The sequence below is a fragment of the Halichoeres trimaculatus genome, unplaced genomic scaffold (genome assembly GCF_033239565.1).
Source record: "Halichoeres trimaculatus isolate MK-OKI-2021-1 unplaced genomic scaffold, fHalTri1.1 fHalTri1_scaffold_5, whole genome shotgun sequence".
NCBI classification, from domain to species: Eukaryota; Metazoa; Chordata; class Actinopteri; order Labriformes; family Labridae; genus Halichoeres; species Halichoeres trimaculatus.
The window spans coordinates 7551163-7563578 of NW_027437183.1; the positions used below are offsets into that span (position 1 = coordinate 7551163).

The following is a 12416-nucleotide window of genomic DNA, read 5'->3' on the forward strand; positions in this document are numbered from 1 at the left end:
ACATTTTGGAGGTGATCTGGATCACCGTCTAGATCCAGGATATTTTTAAAGGATTCTTTATCATTGTGAGATAGGGCCATTTTTCACCATATGTGTATATAACTCCACCATAAATGGTCGGATTGCTTTGCAAAACAATACAAGACAAGGTCACCATAATTTCTGAAAGATTCTCAAGTAGGATCCTTGCTGTATTTTGGATATTAATATCTGGAATATGAAATATGCACCAGGTCATCATCATTTTCAACACTGTCAGGTAACAAATTATTGTACAAACCTGCAACTAACACCAAATTGTAGCAGACAGTCTGCTGAAAGGGAGTATAACATTAAAGTAGAACTAAAGTGTTGCCGACAATCACAATATGCTTGGAGAAGGTCTGTGCTCTCAGTGCTTTTCTAGTTTTCAGACTGTCCCTAAAAAGTAAAAGGCAGCACTTCAAAGGATGAATTAAGAGGTGAGCTTTCTATAAAGTGCAGCTCTGAAAGTTGGTTTTGGCTGTAAGTGAGACTGTTTAAGGTGAAAGTGTGTGCTGCAAAGTGAGCCGCAGTATAAACCAGATTACTGAAGTTTGACATGAGCTGCTGCTCAGCTATCCGTCTCAACAACAGGCTGTTCTAGTCATGAGTTCACCCCCCTCCTCTGAATAACAGGACTCTTATTTGGGTAGGGAAGTGTTGGTCTCAGAGCCTCCCAGGATTGGAGGAGGCAGCTGTCCAATAGTGCGCCTGAGCAGAGCGCTGTGCTTACTTTACACCAACACTGGAACTTTTTTTCCCCCTTATGGAGCGAGGATTGAGAAAGAGTGCAGAGAGTGAGGAGAAACAGCAGATCTGCAGCTCACAAACACTCCTGACAGCGCGAGAAGGAGTGAAGGAGGAGAGTCCAGAGTGCGCTGTTGGTCTGAGGTGAGTGAAGCTTGAACAACAAGGCTGCGAGGCTTTAGCAGCAGGCTTAGTCTTGTAATTCCCTCCTGTGAATGGGGAGGATTGACGGGAGAAGTGGCAGGAGCTGGGTGGACTGCAGAGGAAGAGCTGGGCTGTTTATTTCCAGCCTGTGTTTGCTTTAGTGGGACAGAGTTCCAGGCATACCAAGAACAAGACGCTGCATTTAGCCGACACAGTGGGAGCGCGCTGGAGTCTCCTAACGGTGACTCTGTACACACAGATCTGTGTGACAGGGCACTTTTTAACAGCATGTGGGAGTTTGGACTCTGGTTTAAGCAGCTTTCATTGAGCTGTAAGAATTTTGGGACTAGTGGCCTATTTTCTCATGTCTGTTCTCAAACTCAATTTTTTTTTTGGTATACTTGTGTCAGTAAAACCTCCTGCTGTTGACTTATAGGATGGATTTTGGACTTGAACATGTTGACATTGTCTGTTTTCTGTTTCCCTGACCCCTTTCCCCTTGTCCACACTTCGTCAACAACAGCCTGTTTATTTGTCACAAGCTTTGCATTTTTTGATAAATCCTACAAGTATCAGCCAAAATTTGTTTTCATTTTGAAGTTCACTAAGCCTCTTGCTGTTTTCAGTTGGCTTTGCATTCTTGGGTCTCACATAGTTTTGGGCTGACTGAAAACCGCCCTTGCCAAAATGATTATCACTCACGCTTTCCAGCAGGGATGTGAGAAACTGGAGACGTGTTTGTGCTTGTTCTGTCAAATGAAGGCGACTGTCAGCGGCCGAGGAAACACTTAACACTTAAGCTGACACTCGAGCTGTTTCAGGGCTTCTTGAAGGACTTGGTAATGAGTGCTTCCTCCATGATTCATGTGTTAATTTGTCTTTAAAGTACTTCCAATCTATTTGTTCAACCTTTTTAGGTCAAAAGAAAAATACCAAAATCAGAACTCTTGACTGAAGTTGTGCTTTTTCTGTCTGTTTCAGAAAAAGCACAAAGATGCCCTAGCACAGGAGACCAGAAGGACTCCGTGGCGCCCTACTATGTTGAAACCCCCTACGGTTATCAGCTAGACCTGGACTTCCTCAAATATGTCGATGACATCGAGAGGGGCAACACCATCAAGAAGCTGAGCATCCAGAGGAAGCCCAAGCTGTCCAAAACTCTGTCGGTGCCTCGAGGCAGCACTGGAGGGGGCACTCATGCTGAATGGACCTCCACAGACTCCTTGTCCTCCTCCAACAGCGACGGCAAGCAGTCCCCGGTCTTCTTCAGCTCCAGGCCCCAGGTCTCTGCACCGCAGACTCCCACCCTCCCGAGGGCAGCCTGTGAAGCCCCCCTGCAGCAGTCCTACCTGAGCATCACGGAGCAGAAACAGCTTCTCCCGCCTCCTTCCCCACGCTTCATCCCCCGTCATAACCCCCAGGTGGAGAGGACCCTCATGGAGACCCGTCTACGGCTCGAACAGGAGCGTCTGCTCATGCAGCCGCTCAGCGACCCTCCAATGCCTCGACGCCGTCTGGCCAGCTTTGGCGGCATGGGCTCCAGCAGCTCACTCTCGTCTTACTCAGGCTCAGTGGCCCCAAGCCAGGTCTCCCCCAGCACTCATCACCCTCTCCCCATCAACGGCCACCTCCCAAACGGGGACTATAACCCTTACTACCCACCGTCCGTGGGCAGCTCCATCCGCCACAGCCCCATGAGCTCCGGCATGGCCACCCCTGTCACAAACGTCAGCCCGTTACAGCTTCAGCACATCAGGGAGCAGATGGTCGTGGCTCTCAAGAAGCTGAAAGAGTTAGAGGAGCAGGTGAAAACCATTCCTATCTTACAGGTTAAGATTGCTGTTCTCCAGGAAGAGAAAAGACAATTGGCCGCTCAGTCCAAAAATCAAGGTCCTGGTGGCTTTCGCAAACGCTCCTACAGTGTAGGCAGCGCTGACCAAATGGAGAACCAAGCCCCCATCCAAAAAGAAACAGAGCTGCACATAATGGAGCCTGAGGCTCAGGAACAGAGCGCTCAGCGGCTGGAGGAGTTCAGACGTCTGGCTGCTGATGTCCAAGCTCTGGAGAAGACAACCCTGGACAATAATGTCAACGAAAACCAGCCCCATAAAATCACCCAAAATCAAGCCCACCAAAAGTCCGTAGGGATAGTTACTGATGAGAACATGAACAGCCTCCCTGCCACTCAGAGAGAGCCGTCAAATGAACGATGCTGTCGTGATGCAGGAGTACTGACGGACCAACGGGAAGTGCGTAGCGCTGCGGTCGGGGTGACTGAGGCCATGCTGGGCATGACGACTGAGGCTGAGAAGGAGATCGAGCTCCAGCAGCAGACCATTGAAGCCCTGAAGGAGAAGATCTACCGCCTGGAAGTGCAGCTGAAGGAGTCCACGCACCAAATCGAGATGGGGAAGCTGAAACTGGAGCTCCAAGCTGCTGGTGGGTCAAACAAGAAAAAGGCAGACAAAGGTTCGATGGCCAGGCCGGAGATGTACAACGCCTGCGTGGAGGCTAAAGTCCAGATGCGCAGCCAGGGAGTTGGAGATCATTTGGAGTTTAGTCCCACGACACAGAGCCACACTGTGGGAGTTTCCTGTCAGCCCAGTGTGCAGACTGTGTCTTCAGGCCCAGACATCCCGATGGACCGCTGGGTGGTTCATGAGCGCGTGGAGGTGAACGATCAGTGTGTGGGTCGAAGTGTAGAAACACGTGACCAGCAGGTCGGCTTGGAGCTGAATGTCTGTGAGGTTGGGGTGAACACAGAGGAATCAGTCAGCAGCTTGGCTCTCTGTAAACCCATGACGGAGCTCAGCAAAGAGTCCAGAACCATCGGCTGTGGAGATTGTTCTGTGGATGTGGTCGTCAGTCCGATCAAGACTCTGGTGTCACGAGGAACTGACCCAGATGTTGTCAGCAGGGTGGACTCTGGTGTCATGGCTGCTCCTGAATCAGCAACTCAGGAGACCAACACTGAGACTGAGGTTGCCAGCAAATCCACCAACACAAAGACGGTCATCCTGACCGACTCTTTCACCGATATGTTGTTGGTCACTACTGACAAGCAGACCAACACGGCTGTGATTGAAACCAGGACGGTCGCTGCTGGGGATGGACTCGTGAAAGATGTTCAAGCAACAGTTAAGACTCGCTCTGTTGCAGTTGGAACCACCACAGATGCAGAGTCCTTCCCTGGAAAACCAGGCTCTGCTAAAACCAAAGAAATTGGAGTGGGCCCTGTTAGCATTCAAGAGAATTTCTTGGTTGGTTTAAAAACAAGGAACATAGCATGTGGACCCTCCCACCCTTACGAATCTGTCCCAGTTTGCAGCAAAAACCCTGAGACTAAAGCTGAAGCTGCACCGCTGCAAGCTCCAGGGGGCGCCGGTCTGGACCACTACATCGAGAGGGTGCAGAAGCTGCTGCAGGAGCAACAAATGCTGCTAGCGGAAAACTACAGCGAGCTCGCCGACGCCTTTGGTCAGCCTCAGACGCAGTTTGGATCCATCAACAGTCAGCTGGTCAGCACGCTCACATCCATTAACTCGGTGATGAAGTACGGGAGCGTGGAGGACCTCCTGAAGCTGCAGCCGGACGCCGTGAACCCGAACAGAGGTGAGGGCCTCACAGTGTGGATGCTAGTGTTTCCACATGCTCATGAGCGTTGCAAAGGCATAAGTGGTTGTTGTGGTAATTGGCTGGAAGTCATGTCAGGCAATCAGAGCATAGTTTCAAGGGCAGACAACAGAAATACACACACAGATACACACACAAACAGCACGCTTGCCAACTACTCTGCTTGAGTGAGAAACTTTCATGTGCCTGAGGATATGTTACACAGAGAGTTGGAGTTAATTTACTCCTCTGTTCCAAGATATGTTGCATAATAAACCAATCAATCATTCAGTTTTTTAATCTAGGGTCTGATGAATGGTGGTCTAAGACTTAGAAGAGTTATAAATTTTATGTAACTAAACATCAAATGTTTTGAAGCTTTGTCTCTGGAGCAAGATCAATAACTTGAAAAGACTTTTAAATCATGCATTATTTATCGTTTTGTCACATTTTTACTCAGTTGCAGTTGTCCCTTGTCTTTGCCATCCCTTGCATGCTGTTTCATTCCCGTAGCCAAACATTTCTCCCACATGTGGACGAGTAAAATCATGTGAAACCACAATCAGGAATGTGCGCTGACCCACATGTTCAACAGAGTCTCCAACATCGTGCCATTAGAGAAGAATTTCACAGCTGGAAACACGGTTCTCTGGTAAAACCTGGCTGTCTGAGCTGCACAGGGACCGATTATTGTTTTAATGTTTCAGCAGACTTTGAGGAGGGGGAGCTCAGGTTGGGGGGAAAGTTAAACATACTCTACCCTCCCTCATGGTTTTGTTTCAAAACTGGTTAAAGTCAGCAAAGTTTTCCTTTAAGGTAAAACTCTAAAAATGTGCTGGATCTGGAGTGAGGTGGTTTTACATGTAGACTTTAAGACAGTAAAATAAACAGTTCACATGAAGAACATGAGGTTGGATGGAAAAGCATACCTTCATGTTCTCTCACTGTGAGATGTGAGGCCAAAATACCTCCTCTGTGGGCTCTGACATACTGTGTTGGTGAAGCCAAGGCATGCGAAGGAATCTGGCTGGTGGAGCGTCCAGTTTGCTGACATCACACACTTTCTGCTCACCAACACAAGCAGTAAACTTACAGATAAAACACTAAAGATCCCTCAGGTTGGTAAAGTCCACAGTCAAACAGGTCCTTGAGATTTTTCTTTAACTTTTTGCCCGTTGTTGTTGTTGTTCTCATATGCTTGAAGCTTGTGCTCAGTGTTCCCAATTAGCAAAAGCTCCCCTACCCCCTTTACTATGTCAGTCCATAGAGCTTCATATCTGACCATAAAGCTGATTCTGTTTCTTCCATTTTTAACCATCTATGGTATGCATATTGATGCCAGTTAGAAAAAATCTTTTGAGTGTTTTTTTTTTTATTTTATTTTGTCTTAAAAAGATTAAATTAACACAATCCAAAGAAACTTTTAAGAAAAATCTTTTTATAGCTATTTTTGAGGTTTGTTGCCTTGTTCAGTAATGAAAAAAAGAGGGTTGTTTATTTATATTTCGATACATTTTTTCAAAAACACATGGATAATACTAGGTGGCCTCAACAGATTACAGCGCATGCCACAAAAAGTGTAAAAACTTTTTAAAAAATGTAGGAAAAGAAGCATAGGCTCTGTAAAGAAGGCTCACAAAGTTTACTGTAGTAGACCAGAGCCCGCAGTGTAATGCCACGGCCACACCAGACACGAATTCACGAATTTAAACGCGTGTGAACGCCTGTAACGCGCCGCATGAACGCCCCAGTGTGGATACTGGACTATTTTACAAGCTGAGGGCTGACGTGCATTACTGTGCTGGCGGAGTAGAGAGCCTGTTCATTTAAAGACCGAAAGCCCAAAAGAGCATCAGAAAAACAATGAACTGTGGCTTCAAAAGCATGTCAAGAGAGTGTGTGAAAGCTGTGGAGATCACAATCAAGGCCTGCTGCCTCTCCCTGGTAATCCACCTCCACTGGCCCTGCCTGGCTGTTCCCTGCGATCTCATCCTCGAACCCCGACCCATGTTCCCGGAGGTCTCCTTGGGGTTAATGAATGACCTTCAAAACCTGTCTCCTCAGCGACTTTCACCCAAGCCTGCTCCTTTTATTCCAGTCTCTGTAGGTTACACACGTCATATCGTTGTATAACTCTGAATAATGACGCACCACACAGATTATTTCCTCTGGCAAGCGCGTCCAGCGCGCTGTCCGGGTGATCGCCATCCGGGTGATCGGCGTCCAAACACGTCTTTGCATTGACTTTGTATGTATTCCCGACGCAAATGCTGTACCATAAGTCTGAACTCTACTAAAACTAACATCAAATTTATTAAGGTGAAAATTGGAGAGGTCCAAAAAGATTTTTTATCCAGTCCAACTTTATTTGTTAAGCACTTTAAAAACAGACCCTGTTGACCAAAGTGCTGTAAATAAAAAAATAAAACAAGATATAAAGCAGCTAACATGAGACAAAAGAACACTACATGTTCTTAATGACCAGTTTGCTTTTAAACAGTCTGTAAACCCAAAGACAGTAAAACAAAAATGTTTCCATGGTGAATCTGTAATGGTACAGTATTGCCTCAGGGAACATTGTCATTTTCACAGGTTTCCTTGAACTAATTAGCAAATAAAGTAAATTAAACTATTAAAGTTTAAGCCTTACTTGTCTATTAATATGACCATGTTCTTTTCTAGACTGAAAGGTGCCCTACAAAAAAAGTTACCAGACAGTTTTGAGGAGAGAATTGGCTGAGTTGGTCCTTGCAGGAAAGTCTGCAAAAAAGGGATTCTGTGTGACCTCCAGAGGGTTGTACGGCAAATTCAAACACTTTTTTTTGGTTCCTTAGGGTCTTTTTTCTTTTTTAAAAGTATTTTGTGACAACTGGGATTTATGGTGTCAGTGTAAAAGGCCAAAAATGGGTGCGTTTCCCAGAGGCAACAAGGTACCATAGAGGGTGAACATTTCTTTCTCAAGTACTTAGTTCATTTCATGTTTTTCTGTTTAAACTAGTGATTATCAGCTGGTAGGTTTAATGTGCCGGCAGGAAGTTGGCATCGAAAAGCATAAATCTGACAGGTTAATCAGTGTGAGAAAGTTTGTTGTGTCTGTTTAAAAAAAAAACAGTTAGGATACTGCAGCTGGTCACCAGGGGGAGCTCTAACAGTTTTTATTTCACTCTGGATAGTTTCTCATTTTATTTTTGATAAAATCTGTGATACAAACTAAGAACTTGTGATCTAGATTCTGCATTCTGCATGATAAGAGGTGTTTGCAGTTTGCAGTTTGAGTTGATGTCATGCAGTGTTTACCACTGACGATGTTACTTTGAGTTTTTGTTTTAGGGATTTGGGAAATTGTGGTTTTCTTTCACTCCTGTAAGAAACAAAAATATTGAAGCTTTACAGTAACAGGGTATGATATATGTTTTGTAAATGGTTTATAATGTTTTTTGTTTAGGATATAAGCTGTTTTATGGAATGTTAAGCCAAGATCTGCAGAAGACAACGTCTTCAGTGTTTGTGTTAACAAAGACGTAGTCCCTGCTGTACCGTAGAGGATCTGCTCTGAGTTCACACACTGTTTGAAGAGAACCCTGATGGGATCAGACAGGCCAAAGTTATCTCTGACCCTGAAATATGCAGCAGGGGCTTTGGACGTGAACCAACAATGAGCTCATTTCTTTTTGGGACCCGGTACCGTCGCACCAATGGGCTGCTTGCTGTTTTAGCCGGGCCGCCCTGCCTTCACTCACACCTCACTGCTGATGCTGATTCATGGCTCCTTCTGAGTTACATAACGAGCATTCATGCTGGCTGGCACACGGACGCTGGCTGATTGTCTGAGTTGTGTGCGAGCTTGTCTCTGGTCGGTTAGTGGCCTCTTTCGGGATGTGGAGTTATTGAGCAGACGTGGTTCCTGTGCACGTAGCTGAGCAAACAAAGAAGAACCTGACACAGAATGCTCCGTGGGAACAATCATAGAAACATCTACTGAAGCTGTGGGGGGAGTTGGATTTTGGAGTTTTAGAAGTTACAACTCCATAAGAGGATACATCTTCTTTTCTGTGTCAGTCAGCAGTCGTTGCTTTTTAATATCATCCTTCAGTCAGACTCAACACAACCTGTCAGCTTTCCTTTAGAGTTAAAATAAAGATTGTTTTCATGCATTTAGTCTTGAATAGTCATAGAAGTTTTACATTAAATGTAAATTTGTAAAAAAAAAAAACAGAAGGTTCCTAAAACTAACAGTGTGAGTTCAGTGGATTTCTGTCATCAACTGCATTTTCCATTTTTCCTTGCTCCTTTTTTTGGTAAAACTGTAAAAAATTGCAAACAGTGTATTAGCTAAAATCTTAACAGTAATTTATTTATTTTTTTTATCATAAAATTGTTCACCATCACTTTAAAATCACTTTGTGAGATTTGTTCATTTAGCTTCAGCTCTTTCTGTAATTTTTTCAGAGTGAAAGGAGCAAATTTAATTGTTAGGTACAATCACCCCCAACGCAGCCGTTTATTTGTCTTGCAGGAAAAAGAAATTATACTTGAAGTAGATGCAAAATATGTCACAAAAATAAGACTTTTTGTTCCACTAAATAGTGTTTCAACCTCCTTTAATTTGTGGGAAGACTGATCAAAGCTTTGTCACATGCTGATAATTAATATTTGTTTTGATTAGACATTTTCAGCTTGAACCAGACACTACATTTCCCAAGATGCCATCTGTTTGTGTGTTTGCATGGTACTCCTTATCTATCGAGTTATTACACAGTAATGACAGGAAATGACCCATTGTTGATACAGATTTATAACCTCAAGATAACAATAGATAGATAACAATGAGTTAACTCACAGCATAGAGATATGGGTCTGAATATAAACTGGATGTGCGGTTTTTATCGCTTTTTGTTAGGTGGAAAGTTTGAACACTAAAAGTCCGAGCTACTGAAACTTTGTTAGCACAACTAACAAAATATTGTTGAGTTTATTTGAAGTTTTTGGACTAACATTTCTTCTCCTGATTGAACATCTTTCTTGACGTTTCAGTCTGTTGGGTCTGTTTTGTAGTAAACTACTCTGGTTTTCAGTTTCAGAAAATGGAGCTACAGGTGATGGATTTTATTTTCCCCTTCTTATCAATGTACAACACAAACTTTGGGTGGATCTTGGCATTTCAGTTCTTTTTTTCCTTTGTTTTTTTTTTCATAGCAGAATTATCTTATTTGATTTTTAATCTTACACCAAAAGTTATATTGTTTCCTGAAAATATATCTAAAAGAGATTTTTATTTTTACAGCTGATGGAAAAACCACTTCTGTATGATCCACATATGTTTTTAAAAGTAAATTATTGGTTTATATGGGCTTTAATGAATTTGTAGACGTAAACGTCTCTTCGATAACTAGAAGTAACAAGATTTACTTATGTTTCTTTTGCATCACTTCGCATCTACTTCACGGACCGTCTAACGTTAGTGTTGTTGTATTGTAGCGGTAATGCAAACTCATTCCAGAAGATGGGGGTAATTCACCAAAACCTGCCACCCTTATAGACAAAAAGTGTTAGCGTTGTGGGTCCTTTGCATACTGAGAGATTTTCCTAGATCAGTAGGACACCCGGGATTTTTGGCATACTGCTGATTTCGCAAGTTTCCGCATACTGACTACTACATACTGACTTTTAGCCATAATAGTAGGGGGTTTGGAAAATAGCCAATGACTTTTAAACCAAACAGCTACCATCATCACATTTTGATTCCTGCTAAAACTCTTACATGTGAAGGGGTTTAAATAAATCAGTCATGTGAAAAACATCTTTGCTTTTGAAAGTTCAGTTGTTTTCAGCTTTGTCCCTTCAGGCTTCAAACATTCAAGTATTTAAATCAGAATGCAATCAAAAAATGAAATTACTCATTTTCCATCATACCCAAGGTTGGTGTACTAGATTGTAAATGATTGCCCTCCTTCCTGTCAGTGTGGCATGCACAGCTGTCAGACATCACAGCTTCCTGTGTATTCTTCTTCTTCAGTCTTTAAAGCTTCTGTAGTGTTTGAAACCTCCACACATGTTTTTTTGATAGCTCTACACTCTGTGCATTCCTCATCCACCAGTGTTTGACTCTGTCCTTCCTCTCCCTGTTCAGAGAGCACTCAGCAGCTTTGCGTGAAGACGGAGCGGTCACAGATGGAGAAGATTTCATCGAGCCTGACTCCTGCAGAGAGAGCTGCCAACACACCTGCACAGCAGCAGCAGATCAGTGCAGCCGAACAGAAGAGCCGCATGGACCTGCAGATGTCTTCAGCGCTGCACGGTACGACTGACGGGCCAGCAGAGGCTCACGTTTTCTGATATAAGCAGCAACAGGCTGCATCTGTCCACGAAATGTGCTTTAAATCGTCTGAGGCTGCAGTTTTGGCCTCACACATTCTTCAGGTGTGAACCCAGCAACAGGTAAAAACACCAAAACATGTTCATCAGAGCGGATTCCTCCTGACAAGCTCTGCACGCTGCCACCTGTCAAAACACAGAGCCCGTGCTGAATGACTCTGCTGCTACTGATCGAGCACACGTCGGTGTACACACATGCAGCTCCTCACATGTTGATACACGAACACAGGCTCTCTCAGCTGTCCCCTGCAGCAGTGAAAGAGGACTCCCCCTCCTCTGTCCTCCTCCATCCTCCTCCATCGGGGCAAGTCTTGGCAGATGTGCCGAGCGTCCTGGCTCTGGGCTGGTATTTGGGGTTGTTAGGCCTCTATTTATCGTGGCTGGGATACTTCAGGGTTTGGGGAAGCTTCCAGAAAGCCTCTTTGATAGATCGCTTTAGAAGGAACAGCAGACGGACACTTAATGGCTACTTTGCTCTCTGGCAGAGTCCTGGATCATGTCGGGGGCTTTTGGTGGATCATTCAGGCGTTATCAGACTGTTTTTAGTGATCTGACTGAGAGCGTTCATTAAGCTGGGGGATACTTTAATGTTGGAAAACAAGAGTACAAAGGAAGTTGTTATGAGGAGGAAATCCTTTCAGGAAACTTCCACCGCAACAGGAGAGCTGATAGGTTTCACTCCAGGCGGTGAGAGTGCTTCCTTTGGCTCCGCTGCTTTGCACTTCTGCACGATGCAGATTGAGCAAAAAGGAGACAGGCAACCTAAAAACATCATTCAGGATAAAGCCCTCTGCGTTGACACTGAATCATATTTGTCAAATAAAACATTTTAATCATCAGAGCCATGCCTGGAGTTAACAGATCAGAGCTTTTAGAGGCGAGTAGAAGCTTATCATGGTGTCTGAAAACCTCTGGTTCTGTAGTTACCAAACCCTGGGTCATGTGACTCCATCTGTCCGGCACTGTGCTGTACTCTGAAACCACATCTGGTGAATTTTGACACATAAGGAGCCAAACACCAACAGAGCAAAAATGGATCTGGTTGTAGTTGGGGATTGAGATGAGCTTCAGGGTCAATATGGTGCAATACAAAAGTAAAATTAAATAACAGGAAAAATGTGAGTTAAATTGAAAACAATAGGGGTGGGAGAAAAAGTTGAAAATCCGTGTATTGGGATTTTTTCTTTGGCAATATCAAAACCAGGATTTCTTGTCGAAAAATCTTTTTTTTTTTTTTTTCAAATTCTTCATTTCAGTCTTTATTTATAGACTGGATTGGAAAAAGTTACCACTTTTCTCCAGCAGGGGGTGAAATGTTTCTCTCTGACTCACGTAATGTGCATTTTATGGGAAAATATGGCTCCTGATATAGTCTGTAGAAACTGTCATCATCATTTAACTTTTTCTCATAGTCTGGTGTTAAAAAAGCAAACTAAAAATAGCAAAAACTGTAAATACCAAGGAATCGCAATTTAAATAACCCCAAAAAATGTAATAGAATCAAATCACGAGAGAAG

The 12416-nt window shown here is 44.0% G+C and overlaps 1 protein-coding gene across 2 annotated transcripts in view; it reads left to right on the forward strand.

Moving 5' to 3' along the window:
* The window catches only part of kank1a (KN motif and ankyrin repeat domains 1a), a 78925-nt gene that overhangs the window by 58107 nt on the left and 8402 nt on the right, over window positions 1–12416 (forward strand). For both annotated transcript variants that reach the window (XM_074669790.1, XM_074669791.1), the window contains exons 3-4: window positions 1894–4524; window positions 10655–10822. In XM_074669790.1, coding sequence (XP_074525891.1) covers window positions 1894–4524; window positions 10655–10822 — 2799 coding nt within the window. The remainder of the gene's footprint in view (window positions 1–1893; window positions 4525–10654; window positions 10823–12416) is intronic.